This window comes from Colossoma macropomum, unplaced genomic scaffold (assembly GCF_904425465.1).
Source record: "Colossoma macropomum unplaced genomic scaffold, Colossoma_macropomum, whole genome shotgun sequence".
NCBI classification, from domain to species: Eukaryota; Metazoa; Chordata; class Actinopteri; order Characiformes; family Serrasalmidae; genus Colossoma; species Colossoma macropomum.
In genome coordinates this window covers 24,434,959-24,452,205 of record NW_023494788.1, presented here as the reverse complement: position 1 = coordinate 24,452,205, position 17,247 = coordinate 24,434,959, and the positions used below count along the sequence as shown (strand labels likewise).

The window sequence follows — 17,247 nt, the reverse complement described above, 5'->3', positions numbered from 1 at the left end:
ACGCGCTGCTGCGGCCCGCATTGCGTCCACTGTATATACACTGTATTGCATATAATACACATTTCTTTGTGCGTGGAAATGACCAGCGGCAGCTAGAAATAGTAGGACGATGTATGAAGCCAGATGTTTTGGTTGTTGGGCTGAAGCAGTGAAGCACAGCTGCTGAGTGAGCCATAAATGCTTTGTCAAGTAAGTAAGTAAATAAATAAAGCAATATTGTCCAAAAAGTCGATGTTCATTAACACAAAATAATATTTGCAGGTTATCTTCCTCATTACCCACCAAAAATGATCAGAACTGGGTGCATTTTATTACTTCACATGTAGAAAACATCCATTCTACGTACACAGAATGAGCACTGAGGTCATACATTCATTTTAATTAAAATCAAATTAATATTCTGTAGAATTTTACACAGTTACATTAAAGGGGAACACCGTCCATTTGTTTTATAGTAGTTATTCTACTTAATTAAACGGTTTCGATGTAAACAAAGTAATTCACAGTGCTTTGATGTGAGAAACTGGTAAGAATCGTTCACAGTGGTGGTGATGGGAACCAGACGTCTGAATCGAATGCCTCTAATAGCTCCCCTTACAGGAAGGTACATTGCTTTAAAAAGACAAAGACATTGCTTACAGGCCATTGTGTTTTCTGGATCCATTCAAGGCAGAGAGGTCCTCAGGATATATATATATATATATATATATACACACACACACACACACACACACACACATTATATATATAACTCAGAAGTCACGCATGCTGGTCACTGGCCATTTCGATAGTCCATAAAGCGGCTGTATGTATATCATAAACATTGCGACGTCTGGTTCCCATCACCACTGTAAAGACATTCGAGTGCGCATCTCCTCAATGAACCGTTTCACATTAAACCACTCTGAATGACTTCGTTTATATCTCAACATTTAAATGAAATTTTGAGAAGTCGCTGTAATTCCCCTTAAACTGCAGAGCATTAATGTAAACATTCGGTCTGAATAAACATGCATTGCTTTTTTAAACTCTGTACTTCAAAGTTAGATAAAGTTACATAAAACGAGAAGATATTTGAGTAAATCCACTAAAAAAGATGAAGCATGTTCAGCTCCGCTCATGACAACCAATGACTGAAGACTCAACTTCTCAGTGCTTATTTTTACACATACTGCCATCTAGCGGTTCTCCTAAATAACGACACAAACATCCATAACATGCTTGAATTTACACCGATCAGCCATAACATTATGACCACCTCCTTGTTTCTACGCTCATTGTCCATTTTATCAGCTCCACTTACTATATAGGTGCACTTTGTAATTCTACAGTTACAGACTGTAGTCCATCTGTTTCTCTGCATACTTTGTTAGCCCCCTTTTACCCTGTTCTTCAGTGGTCAGGACCCCCATGGACCGTCACAGAGCAGGTATTACTTGGGTGGTGGGTCATTCTCGGCACTGCAGTAAGACTGACGTGGTGGTGGTGTGTTAGTGTGTGTTGTGCTGGTCTGAGTGGATCAGACACAGCAGTGCTGCTGGAGTTTTAAAACACTGTGTCCACTCACTGTCCACTCTATTAGACACTCCTACCTTGTCAGTCCACCTTGTAGATGTAAAGTCAGAGACGATAGCTCATCTGCTGCTGCACAGTTTGTGTTGGTCATCCTCTAGTCCTTCATCAGTGGTCACAGGACGCTGCCCAAAGGACGCTGTTGGCTGGATATTTTTGGTTGGTGGACTATTCTCAGTCCAGCAGTGACACTGAGGTGTTTAAAAACTCCAGCAGCACTGCTGTGTCTGATCCACTCAGACCAGCACAACACACACTAACACACCACCACCACGTCAGTCTTACTGCAGTGCTGAGAATGACCCACCACCCAAACAATACCTGCTCTGTGAGGGTCCATGGGGGTCCTGACCACTGAAGAACAGGGTAAAAGGGGGCTAACAAAGTATGCAGAGAAACAGATGGACTACAGTCTGTAACTGTAGAATTACAAAGTGCACCTATATAGTAAGTGGAGCTGATAAAATGGACAATGAGTATAGAAACAAGGAGGTGGTCAGAATGTTATGTCTGATCAGTGTTTACTAACCACAGTATATTCATTGTAGCACCCTATAGGTACCCTGACATTTCTTTTACTTCATATTTTCCTAAAAGGGGCTGGATAGCATTCAATATTTTGCTTTCAAATTATCAAAAGAATAATTATAAAACTGTTTTATGAATGCTACAAGAATACTAGACTGCCTTCCAAATTAATTTGGCCTTTCTTTTTCTTTGATAGGATCCTGTATGGCTTTCCACAACAATTAATCAACAACAACAACTAAGCATAGCATAATTTTATTGAAACAAGCTCAGTTTACCATTATACTGGAACAGACCTTAACTTACTCAACCTTTGTACATTAAATACATACACATATTTACAATTAATGGATAAAGGGAAGAACAAACCAAACTGCACCCGCATTTATTACATTTTGCAATTACAAAAGCGGATAACAAAGCTCACAATTGTTTTTTTCAGACAGCTAAAAAGGAATGTAGCCCCAAACCACACAATCTATGGCCAATTTTAAACCCTTTTGGGCCAGTTTCCCAGACTTAGATTAAGCCTAAGCAAGAATTTTCAATAGTGATTCACCACTGACACTGCATCTGAGCCCGAGACCATGGCTAATCCATGTCTGGAAAACCAGCCCTAAATGTGACAGCTAGACATGAGTAGTAAACTGACATGGGCAGACTCAGCAGTATCCTGCTTTCCTCCCAAAACTAATTCAGTATAGTCTCTTGATTCCTGAAGAAAATTCTTGATAGCGTATTAGGAACCCATTTCTAAACAGAATAACCAAATGCCTAAATGTAAGTGCAGCTTAAATATGGACTGTGTGAAAAACAATCCTTCAGCAAGGACATGGCCTCCTTTTGCTCCTGGAGTCTTATTCTTCTTGAAAAGGTGGATTTTTTTTTTGTTGGCATTGAGCTATTAAACCACTAATACAGTCAATGAAACTACAAGGTCCAGGTGATGCTTCACAAGAGCCTTTAAATAAGCAGTTTGGCAGAGACATACAAACGGGTTCTGAAAGTGCGCTGGTCAGATCACATAGGTCAGTTAAAGTACATCTTCCCTCGACATGTCAGATGTAAATAGGGTGATATTGCCTGTGAGTGAGTTTCTTTCTGCAGGTGGGACACGAGTGAGCTCGGGCCAGGGAGTCGCGGATGCACTGACTGCAGAAGAGGTGGCCACATTTGGTGGACACCATGAGTCGGCCACTCTCGATGATCTATGGGAAGATTGGTGAAGAGTTCAGCGCATAGACAACCATTGTATATGGCTAATGCAGCTTCACACAATATATAGCTCACATAGGCAGTATATATAAGTTTTACCTCTGCATAAGCATCCATGCACACAGGGCAGCTAACAGCTCCTGGTGTAGACCTGGAAATGACAGCACACCAATCATTGACATGGCATGGGTTCTGGTTTCATTTTGACCATGAGTCAACTGAACAATACAAAAGCAATGGCAAAAAAAGAAAAACAATGCAAGTGTGGGATGCAAACTGTGGGAGGCTGGAGTGCAGAGGTGTGTTGTGAAACTACAGCTGTACGAAGTCCAATTTACAGACGATACCTCAAAGAAATTAATTCAAAGTAAGCATTGTTATTTTTTCTCCATTTTTTGTTGGGCTTACTTACTTATAAAAACCTCTCATGATATACACCGATCAGGCATGACATGACCACCTCCTTGTTTCTACGCTCATTGTCCATTTTATCAGCTCCACTTACTATATAGGTGCACTTTGTAGTTCTACAGTTACAGACTGTAGTCCATCTGTTTCTCTGCATACTTTGTTAGCCCCCTTTTACCCTGTTCTTCAGTGGTCAGGACCCCCATGGACCCTCACAGAGCAGGTACTATTTGGGTGGTGGGTCATTCTCAGCACTGCAGTAACACTGACGTGGTGGTGGTGGTGTTAGTGTGTGTTGCGCTGGTCTGAGTGGATCAGACACAGCAGTGCTGCTGGAGTTTTTAAACACCTCCGTGTCACTGCTGGACTGAGAATAGTCCACCAACCAAAAATATCCAGCCAACAGCGTCCTGTGGGCAGCGTCCTGTGACCACTGATGAGGGACTAGAGGATGACCAACACAAACTGTGCAGCAGCAGATGAGCTATCGTCTCTGACTTTACATCTACAAGGTGGACTGACAAGATAGGAGTGTCTAATAGAGTGGACAGTGAGTGGAGGGTGTTTAAAAACTCCAGCAGCACTGCTGTGTCTGATCCATTCGTGCCAGCACAACACACACGTCAGTGTTACTGCAGTGCTGAGAATGATCCACCACCCAAATACTACCTGCTCTGTGAGGGTCCATGGGGGTCCTGACCACTGAAGAACAGGGTAAAAGGGGGCTAACATGCAGAGAAACAGATGGACTACAGTCTGTAACTGTAGAACTACAAAGTGCACCTATATAGTAAGTGGAGCTGATAAAATGGACAATGAGTATAGAAACAAGGAGGTGGTCAGAATGTTATGTCTGATCAGTGTTTACTAACCACAGTATATTCATTGTAGCACCCTATAGGTACCCTGACATTTCTTTTACTTCATATTTTCCTAAAAGGGGCTGGACAGCATTCAATATTTTGCTTTCAAATTATCAAGAGAATAATTATAAAACTGTTTTATGAATGCTACAAGAATACTAGACTGCCTTCCAAATTAATTTGGCCTTTCTTTTTCTTTGATAGGATCCTGTATGGCTTTCCACAACAATTAATCAACAACAACAACTAAGCATAGCATAATTTTATTGAAACAAGCTCAGTTTACCATTATACTGGAACAGACCTTAACTTACTCAACCTTTGTACATTAAATACATACACATATTTACAATTAATGGATAAAGGGAAGAACAAACCAAACTGCACCCGCATTTATTACATTTTGCAATTACAAAAGCGGATAACAAAGCTCACAATTGTTTTTTTCAGACAGCTAAAAAGGAATGTAGCCCCAAACCACACAATCTATGGCCAATTTTAAACCCTTTTGGGCCAGTTTCCCAGACTCAGATTAAGCCTAAGCCAGAATTTTCAATAATGATTCACCACTGACACTGCATCTGAGCCCGAGACCATGGCTAATCCATGTCTGGAAAACCAGCCCTAAATGTGACAGCTAGACATGAGTAGTAAACTGACATGGGCAGACTCAGCAGTATCCTGCTTTCCTCCCAAAACTAATTCAGTATAGTCTCTTGATTCCTGAAGAAAATTCTTGATAGCGTATTAGGAACCCATTTCTAAACAGAATAACCAAATGCCTAAATGTAAGTGCAGCTTAAATATGGACTGTGTGAAAAACAATCCTTCAGCAAGGACATGGCCTCCTTTTGCTCCTGGAGTCTTATTCTTCTTGAAAAGGTGGATTTTTTTTTTGTTGGCATTGAGCTATTAAACCACTAATACAGTCAATGAAACTACAAGGTCCAGGTGATGCTTCACAAGAGCCTTTAAATAAGCAGTTTGGCAGAGACATACAAACGGGTTCTGAAAGTGCGCTGGTCAGATCACATAGGTCAGTTAAAGTACATCTTCCCTCGACATGTCAGATGTAAATAGGGTGATATTGCCTGTGAGTGAGTTTCTTTCTGCAGGTGGGACACGAGTGAGCTCGGGCCAGGGAGTCGCGGATGCACTGACTGCAGAAGAGGTGGCCACATTTGGTGGACACCATGAGTCGGCCACTCTCGATGATCTATGGGAAGATTGGTGAAGAGTTCAGCGCATAGACAACCATTGTATATGGCTAATGCAGCTTCACACAATATATAGCTCACATAGGCAGTATATATAAGTTTTACCTCTGCATAAGCATCCATGCACACAGGGCAGCTAACAGCTCCTGGTGTAGACCTGTAAATGACAGCACACCAATCATTGACATGGCATGGGTTCTGGTTTCATTTTGACCATGAGTCAACTGAACAATACAAAAGCAATGGCAAAAAAAGAAAAACAATGCAAGTGTGGGATGCAAACTGTGGGAGGCTGGAGTGCAGAGGTGTGTTGTGAAACTACAGCTGTACGAAGTCCAATTTACAGACGATACCTCAAAGAAATTAATTCAAAGTAAGCATTGTTATTTTTTCTCCATTTTTTGTTGGGCTTACTTACTTATAAAAACCTCTCATGATATACACCGATCAGGCATGACATGACCACCTCCTTGTTTCTACGCTCATTGTCCATTTTATCAGCTCCACTTACTATATAGGTGCACTTTGTAGTTCTACAGTTACAGACTGTAGTCCATCTGTTTCTCTGCATGTTAGCCCCCTTTTACCCTGTTCTTCAGTGGTCAGGACCCCCATGGACCCTCACAGAGCAGGTACTATTTGGGTGGTGGGTCATTCTCAGCACTGCAGTAACACTGACGTGGTGGTGGTGGTGTTAGTGTGTGTTGCGCTGGTCTGAGTGGATCAGACACAGCAGTGCTGCTGGAGTTTTTAAACACCTCCGTGTCACTGCTGGACTGAGAATAGTCCACCAACCAAAAATATCCAGCCAACAGCGTCCTGTGGGCAGCGTCCTGTGACCACTGATGAGGGACTAGAGGATGACCAACACAAACTGTGCAGCAGCAGATGAGCTATCGTCTCTGACTTTACATCTACAAGGTGGACTGACAAGATAGGAGTGTCTAATAGAGTGGACAGTGAGTGGACACGTGTTTAAAAACTCCAGCAGCACTGCTGTGTCTGATCCATTCGTGCCAGCACAACACACACGTACAGTGCACGCAGTGCTGAGATGATCCCCAAAATACTACCTGCTCTGTGAGGGTCCATGGGGGTCCTGACCACTGAAGAACAGGGTAAAAGGGGGCTAACATGCAGAGAAACAGATGGACTACAGTCTGTAACTGTAGAACTACAAAGTGCACCTATATAGTAAGTGGAGCTGATAAAATGGACAATGAGCGTAGAAACAAGGAGGTGGTCATAAAGTTATGCCTGATCGGTTTATGTAGCTTTAGGAAGACAAGGATGAAGATGGCTTTCATTAAAATGTCCTTTGCCATAGTTCATAGTGAGGCATACTGTGTCCTAAACTACATCAACTTGTCTCTGTGACCTGTATTAAGACAGGGACACAGTTTGAGCAGGTCGAGCAAAGTTTTGGGCATTTATTCAGGCAAACAGTTTGGGAGACTATTGACTTCAACTGTTTGTTAGCAACATTAGCTTAGCAACTCCAGTTCTAAGGGTACGAAGCAAAATCTAGACTTGGACTCTCGACTGCATGGGGTAACTGGACAATCAGTTAAATTAGATTTCTCTAATTATATGCAGCATACTCAAACTCCACTACAATGAGTGTTAAGGCAAGAAGCTATGCTGTGTGTCCCAAAGTTGGTAGACACCTCTTATCAGTGAACACAGTCCGTGTGTCTCAGTTCAGGGGCTGCCTCCTTCAGAGGCTGCGTTTGAAGGCCGATTGCGTCACAGTGGCGCGACTAGACTGTCCCATTTTGAAGGCTGCTTCATATGCGGCAGAGAAATGTGTCCGTTTCCATGGCAACGAAGGAACAACAGGTGCATCCTTCGCCAGCCAACATATCCTGAGGTTCACTGTGTACCGGTGAGGATTCGAGAACATGGTTTAAACTGAGGGGAATGGCTAATGACACGTTAAAAAAAAAAAAAAATCTCATCAGTAGCCGGCGGTAAAGCATATCCAGCTCTAATAAATGAAAAAAATAAACAATTAAAATCAAATTTCTAGCTCCATCTTTAAAGAACTTGACAAGAACGGTGTTTTGTGGCGCAACAGTGAGGGTGGGAACAGCAGTGCTGTGACGCAAGCAGAAAATCTAATGTTGTAGAGCAGACCGTCTCATTTCGGTTCAGCCTTCGCGGGCTAAGCAGCCTTCGAAGGACACGCCTTCATAGGATCCGGCCCCTGAATTGGGACACACTGAACTACTGACACAGGGGTTCGACTAGAGCTTGTAGACTCTCCATGAAGCTCCACTTAACGGCTTTGTGAGAAGCTGAAGTGGTGTTCCAGAACTGATCATCCAACATCAGTACCTGACTTTAGTAATGCTCTTCACAGCCCTGTTCAAACAGCTAGTGCAAAGCCTCCCAAGTAGTCATTATCGTAGCAAAAAGGGGACAAACTCGCCATTATTATCGTTAATTTCAGAAGAAATGCTGGACGAGCAAGTGTCTACAAACTTTTGGGCAGACACTGTACATAGGAGGAGAAACATCTATTACTAAATCATGTTATTGAGGCATTAGAGGTGATTCTGAAGCAGAAGACACCTTTGTAACTTCATCCCGATATCGCAAGAGGTTTACCTGGCTCTGCTACTAGCACGTAGCGACGACAGTAAAGCAGGACTGAGACTTAGACTCGGCTCTTCCTCCTCATCACTGCTCAAAACGTAACTCTCTGTGCCCTGTGCACGTCTGCTCTGTGTACCTAGGAAAAACAATGAAAGAGCTTTTAAATATTTCTACAAAAGATGGGAAAAACACGCACATACAGATCAACCATCACATTAAAACCACCTCCTTTTCTATACTCATTGGGCCTCATTCACTGATATCTTCCTAAGTGTTTTCTTAAGAACAGTTAGTGAATGAGGCCCATTGTCCATTTTAATAGCTTCACTTACAATCCAGCACTTTGTAGTTCTACAGTTACAGACTGTAGTCCATCTGTTTCTCTGCATACTTTGTTAGCCCCCCCGTCACCCTGTGGGCAGCGTCCTCTGACCACTGATGAAGGACTGGAGAATGACTAACAAACTGTGCAGCAGATGAGCTACCATCTCTGACTTACATCTACAAGGTGGACTGACAAGGTAGCAGTGTCAGAGTAGATAGTGAGTGTTAAAATCTCAAGCAGCACTGCTGTGTCTGATCCACTTGCACCAGCACAACAAACACTTACACACCACCACCACCTCAGTGTCCCAAATAATACCTGCTCTTTAGGGGGGTAAAAGGGGGCTAACAAAGTATACAGAGAAACAGATGGACTACAGTCTGTAATTGCAGAACTACAAAGTGCACCTATATGGTCAGTGGAGCTGATAAAATGGACAGTAAGTGTAGCAACAAGGAGGTGGTTTTGATGTTAAAAGCAACTGGACATCTACTACCGTTTAATGCTGGCTTTTTCCTATACTAGCAAAGGGTAAAAAGCAGCGAGTGACAAAAGTCCTACATATCGTGCCATTAAAACAGTGACAAGGTGATTAATTACCTTCCTCCACAAGCTGATTTCCACAAAGCGATGAGACATTAATTAGCCCGGAAATAAGAAAGAAAGAAGGGGGTAAAACACATGAAACAATTTCCAAAATATCAAGTACAACACAACCAAGGGTGCTGAAGGAAAAGGGGGCTTCTCTTGTCAGAGAAAATAACTGTCAGCATAATTATTTTCAATTGGTAGAGATTAAAAAAAACAGTAAGAACTAACCACAACAGAGTCATTATTGGTGAGGTCAACCACAGCTGGCTCTGATCCTTCACAGGTTAAGTCTACTACCTCTTCACCTTCATAAAAGAAAGACAGAAAAGGCAAAAAACGACAGGGAAAAGGAAAGTGAACATTGACAAAATGCCTAATGCTTTATTTTGCTCTTCTCTCTGAAGTTTGTGAGTATGAAATTTGAAATGTCAGGGAACTCATAGGCCTCTTTTCCACTTCAGGGCAGAACGGTTCTGAGTACAGAGGGTAACTGTTCCAGTGGCATTTCCACATGGACACAGTTTGATGCGGAACGCTTAAAACAGTGTTTGGCACATTTAGCTAACCGTACACGGGGCCACAGAACCGTTTGGTGGGATGATGGAACGACACAGCTGTTCGCTGATTGGTTCTACGTTTATATTGGTATTGAGCCACAATATCCTTCTGTGCTATTTCAACCCCGAAAGCATTCAAATAAGTTCAGTTTGATCAAATAAATAAAAGCATTGTACGATTTTAAATTCATCATTCAATAAACATCAAAGCTTCAATCTAAAACCAATTTCTAAATGTTAAATGCGCCGCCTAACCAGCTAAGAGAGAAGAGGGTTAGCGTTAGCTTAGCTAACATGCTGCCAGCGCTGTTCACCACAGAACAGATTTGATTCTGACTAACAAAAACTTTACTGACACACATTTAGATGAATGACTCAAATCTGAGGAAGCCAAGTCGAGTGGCTGATGTTAGAGGGACAGAAAGCTGAAATGAACCTCTTCTCTGGTGAAGCTGGAGCCTCTTAGCTAAACTAATGCTAGCCAGCTTTTCTCTCTTAGCTAACTTAGCTAAAGAGATCCGAACACCACAGTGCAGGTTTGATTCGACTAACTGCTCTGCTATCACAAGTATAGATGATAAAAACTTATAATAGCGAGAGCAAAGTCGACTGATCGGTGTTGGAGAGACAGAAAGCTGAAATTAGACCTGTTCTGTTAGTGTTTTAAGCTGTAGCCTGCTAGGCTAAGCTAACGCGCGTGCAAGGTTCCTCCCACTGCAGTACGGGCTCGGTTATAGGGAACCGATGCTTAAAAACACCCGTTTAGAGGATAAAGACTCATATCTGAGAGCACAAATTTGAATGACTGGTGTTGACGTGGCAGAAAGATAAACAGAATTGCTCTGTGGTGCTTTGATTTGTACCCTGCCAGGCGATGCTAATGTAGTTATCTGGCTACGGGTCATACCCACCGCAATACAGGCCGTTTCATTAGCAGGTGCTCAAATAACACCTATTTAAAGGATAAACAAGATGAGAACAAAGCTGAGAGAGACTGGAGCTGGAGTGACAGACGGAACCAAACGTGTTTGTGGTGGGTGGCATGTATGTTGCTCCTAGCCTGTTACCAGTTAGCCATTCGTTTGTAGTTTTCTTGAGTATTTCCTGGTTCTGATTTAGCAGTACAATAGATGGAAACCAGAGTCTGAGAACCGTTCAGCTCGATAGTGGAAAAGCGGCCATACGTTGATTTAACATAACTGGTCAAGACCCACTCACTGCTTAGTCTGTCGCTTTCTATCACATCAATGGTTTCCATGATCGTCTGAGACATCTGAGTCCTAGTCCTTTTGTTATTGCGTCGGGAACACGAAGTGGAACTGGACCGTCTTTTCCTCTGCGTCTACGAAAAGGATCCATAAAAAAAACAACATTAGTCTTATTTCAAGTGAGCTGAGAGAGAGAGAGAGTAGCATTTCCCGGTGCTGGTCCTCAAGTATCTCACTGCACCTTCTTGTGTTTTTCCTGAACCCACCACTCCTGGTTCACTGCTGGTGATTAAGTGTACCACGAAAAAGGACAATATGCTTTAGGGAGAACAGAGCATAAGAAAACATCTACAGACTGTTTTTTATTATTATTATTATTATTTTTCAGTTCTAAAGTTTAGAACAGTGGTCACCAAACCTGGTCCTACAGATCTGCCCTCCAGCAGGGTGTAATCCCAACCAATCCGCCACACCTGCTCCACGTAATTAACAACTTCAGTCGATCTTGATTGGCTGAATCATGCTGCCTTCACGTCCACCTCGGATGTTCCTACTTACGACTTCGGAGCTCGTAAGTATGACTTGATTTGTGTTCATGTGGTTTTGGCTGGAAATGAGACAGATATACTGGAGATAATATTTTTGGTTTACTTTTGTTTTTCTGTCATTAAAAAGAGTCTGTGTATTTTGTGTTACTGCAACAGAGTGAAGAACAGAGGCTGACGAGAAGAGTAATGTTTTTATGCAGTTAGATTATCACATAACATGTGCTTATATCTGTACTTCTATGTGTGGATGGTTTCAGCCTGCAGTGTGAAGGATGTGGCTGATTAACCGCCTCAACTCCTTGAGACCACCGGTGGTTCCAAAACGCACTTCGTCATATTCTTCATAACTTTCATATTTTATAAGCTACATTCAGAAAGGTGGGGGTCGTATGAGAGCTGTAACTGTCTTCTTTCCAGTCAAATAGATGGGTGATGTAATTCTAAACCCTTATAATAAAAGAAGCTGAACTCACAATTTTTTTTTCTACTGAAAGTCGATCCATTTTTCCACAAATCTGGGCTATAAACTATAAACAGATGGCGTCTCTTCAGTGATCTGCTCTGTAAAAATTATTTTTATAAAATAATACACAGAGCGTCTAAGATTTTTGGCTTTCAGCAGTAAATTGTAAGCATAAATCATTATGTGCATGATCATAAAATACTCTGTTAATTTGAGGGGAGCTTTTACTAAAAATAAAAAAAAAATTTACATTTATTTCATGCAGTTACTGAATAATTTGCCTTCCGATTTGGTCATGTAAATTCAGATGGAAAAACCAAAATATACCCTGGAGAATAAGAGGTTAGTAACTGAAATATAGCCAGTTTATCAGCAGCTATGATTACTCTTTCGTTGACACGTGCCCAACTCGGAAACTCAGGGCTCACTGAAAAATCCCAGTTTCCCACTAATAAATACTACATTGTGGTGGCGTTCATGTGCGCTCATGTCGTAAATACGATATTTCCGACAGGACTAGAGGGCAGCATCAGATACATTAGTGCTAGATAAGGAGGAGGCATCATTTTAGACTCAGATTGAAACTGAACTCTGCTTGAAAGTAGATCTCCAGGAGGAGGGCTCTTGACCACTGGTTTAAAACCTTTATAAATTGATATTACTTGATGAACAGGACTTCATTTCTCAAAAAATGAGAACTATATTCAGATTTTCCACAGTTTATGAGATCTGTGAGCATGTATAAACTCCATACTATTCAAGATCAGCAAAAGAACCCTATTGGTGTTAATGATACAGTTTAGCAGGTGTGTTACACCTAACTGTACAGGACTCTGGCCTAAAGACTTGGGCTCTTATGCGAAATCAATGACACTCATTTTATGCTCCAGAGCATAAATGCATAAAACTACTCACCAAGTTACTCATATTGTGTGCTGCGGTTAGAAAAATGAAGCTCTCATGTAGGATGGAAAGCACACATTGATGGCAAGCACACCGATCAAGCTTCTCACCGTCTCCAACAAACCCAGGGTGCGAACAACAGCTGCTGGAAGCACAAGAAGAAATGACTTTATATTTAGCTAGCCCTATTCATCATGGCACAGACTTAAAGTAATTCCATTCATTTTTCAAAAATTCTGGATAGTTCAGTGCTTTTAAGATGTAAGTAAAGTCATTCAGAGTGGTTTGATGTGAAGTAGACAAATGTACCAATTCAGATTTCTTATAAAATCTTTACAGTGGTGGTGATGATGGGAACAAAGGGTCCCAATGTCTACATCATCAGAAATATAGCCAGTTTATTCTTTATCAAAACCCACCAGTGAACCTACATGTCATTTTTACCTTTAATGGTGCGGATAGTAAAATAGTTGTCAATCTGAGAAAAAAAAAGCTTTCTTTGGGGACCGTCTTGCCTTAGTACACCTTTCCTGTATCCTTCCACTATGAATGTCTTAAATTAAGTAGAATACATTTAAGACCAAAAATCACCGTAAAACAGTGTTTCAGACATCAGGCTGTGCATTCATAACCATGTCCTGTAATAACTTTATGCGAGGGAGCACTTAGAGACATTAAACTCCTCAGACGTCACCAGTGGTGGACAGTAACTAAGTAAATGTAATTCGTTTCTGTACTTAAGTAGTTTTTTCGTGTATCTGTACTTTACAGAAGTATTTCCATTTTGGGCGACTTTTCTCTTTCATTCCACAACATTTCAAAGTCAAATATCTTACTTTTTACTCCACTACCTGAGTTTAAAGTTTTCATTCAACAAACTTGTAACTAAGTTGCAAATAAATCTTTGCAAAAAAAGTGATTTCAGAGCCACTCAGTTCTACCTAATGGAAATTGATTGCCTTCAGTGTTTTGTGCTTATGATAATGTTAATGGACATCAGCGTCAGACTAAATAATGACATTCTATTAAAAAGATTTGTTTACCAAGAGAGACACTGGAGTATTTACAACTAAAATGAGTTAAAGAAGCAGAGTCTTGTTACAAAAATGATAACAGGACATTAAAGCCATAATTAATCTTTTAGTACTTTCACTTTCGATACTTAAGTCCATTTGAAGGCACACTTTTGTACTTTTACTCAAGTGGAAGTCTAAAGGGAGGAACTTCTTCAACGTCCAGCTAACGCAACAGCTAAACGTCCAGATCTAACCTGTAGCTAATGACAGCTAGCGACTGGTTCCTGTTCTGTAAACGAAAGAACAGCTAGCCAAGCTTTCTGTATTGTCACACTGATGTAGATATTAGTCAAAGCTGAAAAATGACACTTATAACTCGTATCATGTCGCGAGATATCATAGCGGAACCAGCTAACTCAACTAAATGACGTTAGCTAGCTGTTTAGCTAGCAGGTCCCGGAGCTAACCAACGTTAAGTAACCTTAGCTGAGCTAACCCAGCTAAGTACACTCGGTCCTCGGTAAATTTAGAAAATAATCGACTTCAACTTACTACTAACCCGCAATGTACAGCCGGAGAACTAATGACACGTCGTGCTAAGTAGTTACCACGTTAAGACGCTATTTTCAAGCCGAGTTCGGCTAACTTAGCCTGCCGAATACATCCAGAACAAAGCAGGGCACTCAGCTAAGGAGTTAACCTAGCTAGCCAGCAAGCTAACCTAGCATCTTTTTATTTTCCACCGTTTTTTACCATTTGTACCACTTTTCCTTTGACATACTGTTGGTCAGACGATATGGTCAAGCGAGACAGTACGGCAGAAAAAAGCGTTGAACACCACAGTGTTAAATAATAACACAGGCTTGTCTACATACTCTCGAAATTCGACCAGCCAAGTCAGTCCAGCCAGAGCTCTGAGCCTCTTTTTCAAAGGAAAACATGAACTAAGAGGAGAGCATAAACGACTCAGCAGCGACATTTACTGTTGTGGAGGAATAAGTGGATTTACACCGATCAGGCATAACATTATGACCACCTCCTTGTTCCTACGCTCTTTTACCCTGTTCTTCAGCGGTCAGGACCCCCATGGACCCTCACAGAGCAGGTATTACTTGGGTGGTGGGTCATTCTCGGCACTGCAGTAACACTGACGTGGTGGTGTGTTAGTGTGTGTTGTGCTGGTCTGAGTGGATCAGACACAGCAGTGCTGCTGGAGTTTTTTAACACTGTGTCCACTCACTGTCCACTCTATTAGACACTCCTGCCTTGTCAGTCCACCTTGTAGATGTAAAGTCAGAGACGATAGCTCATCTGCTGCTGCACAGTTTGTGTTGGTCATCCTCTAGTCCTTCATCAGTGGTCACAGGACGCTGCCCACAGGACACTGCTGACTGGATATTTTTGGTTGGTGGACTGTTCTCAGTCCAGCAGTGACACTGAGGTGTTCAAAAACTCCAGCAGCACTGCTGTGTCTGATCCACTCAGACCAGCACAACACACACTAACACACCACCACCACTTCAGTGTCACTACTGTTATATGCAAACTTCTCGCAAAAGCTCCAAGTGCATAAATAATAGCTGCCTAAATGATAAGGTTGATGGTGAGTATGGTCATTGTGTGATTTTTGGCCACTCCTGTTCCTCAACTAGAATGCTATTCAGAGACTGCAGAATTACAGTAGGCCTATATTGTAATTGGGCTAATAATGTACTTGTCAGTGGCTTAGCCGTGTCCCCTCAAGACCCCTTAAACCTGAACCGCAAACCAGAGGACATGCCAGAATAGATCAGGTCATTCCACTCTCCAAAAAATCAGGTTCAAAATTGACTAGACCCTCTCCCTTTCTCCCTCTTTGGCCATGTGAAGTCTCACAACAATATACAGTAATAATCTTGCCAGTCATGATTCTTTAGGGTCTCTGCAGAGCTGGAATGCAATCACTGTTACAGGAACACCATGAGCAACTATAACCTCAGTTCCATTATCTTTATCTGTCCTATTCAGCTGACCTCTTTCAACATTAGTCCCTTCCTTTAGGGGCTGTCCACCCCCCGAGAGGTGAAGTAAACAAGGCCCACAGTGGAGCAAAAGACCAGTGATCAGGACTGCAACGTATTGTGTCCCTGTGGTAAACAATACAATGTAGAATGTCTCTGTGATAAACCCTGAGGAACCTGTGGAGGACTCATTCATGCAGAATGTCCTGATGGCGAAACAGCAGTGTGATGTTCCACCATGCTCGGGATGAGATACGGCTTACTCCACCCAACTGGGCTTCATCATCTATCCTCCCACGCAGCTGCACTGCAAAAGCTTCCAGCAGGCCTCTTAGAAATGAAGAGAGATTGAAGGGGAGGAATAAAATGTACTTTATATAAGAACATGAAGTTTATATTTGTGTCAAATGTTAATAGTTTTTAATTCTTAGTATAAATGAAAAAAACTAGCCTAGAGGGTTCATTAAAAGACTCTGATGGAAGGACTAATATTCCATAGATGTGCCATTTACCTGACATCCCCAGTCCTGGAAGTTCACGGTTGCTGTGCGGTGAAGGCAGCCTGCGGGAACTCCACCCCAAGGCCCGCTCCCAGATTTCCACCTTGTTGCTTAGATTCAGTGAACAGAGAACAGCGATTGTTCATACAGCGCTGTATCTTGCAAAGTCTGGTGGCTTCCTCCCCAGTGAAAATAACTGCACAGTCCAATGAACATGGGAGGAACAAGAAATATTGCTTCCAGTCCAACAGAGACAATGACTACTGCTATATTCTCATCTCAGTTGTCAGAACGGAAATGCATCTCCACTTGAGCCATGCCTGTCCTCTGAAATCACTGTGCACTCCCACTGTAATCAAGAACTTTCCAGAACTCCTGCTGCTTAATGCTTAATGTGAACATGCAGAACTTTGGTTGGTCCATAGCCAAGTGATTGTGACACAACAGGACTTAACAACCTCATCTTGATGTCTCACCTTCAGACCTTCTTTGTCTGTATCTTGGTATCTTGGAAATATTTACAGACTATGAATATTTTCATAAAAACATTTAAAAATGAGGTCAGCTCAACTCAAAATGATACAGTAACTGATTACATTGCTTTTCTTGAGTTGACTCAACTTCAGGACACCAGAGTTCACACAACTCAAACTTCTTAGTCAAAAATTTTCTTAATTTTTAAGTTCTGCATCTCAGGTCAGTAAATAAAATAAACTTGTTTTTTTATGCTCAACT

The 17,247-nt window shown here is 41.8% G+C and overlaps 1 protein-coding gene and 1 long non-coding RNA gene across 4 annotated transcripts; both read right to left on the bottom strand.

Annotated features, from left to right (window-relative positions):
- Positions 1–2,338: 2,338 nt before the first annotated feature.
- LOC118807076 lies at positions 2,339–3,797 on the bottom strand. Its single transcript, XR_005007162.1, has 2 exons — positions 3,415–3,797; positions 2,339–3,308 (listed from the first exon to the last, which is right to left on the bottom strand). It is a non-coding gene; the product is annotated as an uncharacterized LOC118807076 (long non-coding RNA).
- A 1,035-nt stretch (positions 3,798–4,832) lies between these two features.
- rnf4 (ring finger protein 4) lies at positions 4,833–14,951 on the bottom strand. Of its 3 annotated transcripts, XM_036568874.1 has the most exons (9): positions 14,888–14,951; positions 13,009–13,141; positions 11,501–11,689; positions 11,093–11,216; positions 9,546–9,622; positions 9,327–9,339; positions 8,414–8,537; positions 5,909–5,960; positions 4,833–5,802 (listed from the first exon to the last, which is right to left on the bottom strand). In XM_036568874.1, exons 4-9 carry the CDS (start codon positions 11,145–11,147, stop codon positions 5,653–5,655), a joined length of 471 nt encoding a protein of 156 aa, XP_036424767.1. In that variant the 5' UTR covers positions 11,148–11,216; positions 11,501–11,689; positions 13,009–13,141; positions 14,888–14,951; the 3' UTR covers positions 4,833–5,652. The 3 variants fall into 3 exon arrangements, with proteins under 3 accessions (XP_036424767.1, XP_036424766.1, XP_036424765.1); XM_036568873.1 differs by lacking the exon at positions 11,501–11,689 and having other exon boundaries at positions 14,888–14,945; XM_036568872.1 differs by lacking the exon at positions 11,501–11,689 and having other exon boundaries at positions 5,627–5,802; positions 13,009–13,138; positions 14,888–14,945.
- Between the last annotated feature and the right edge of the window lie 2,296 nt (positions 14,952–17,247).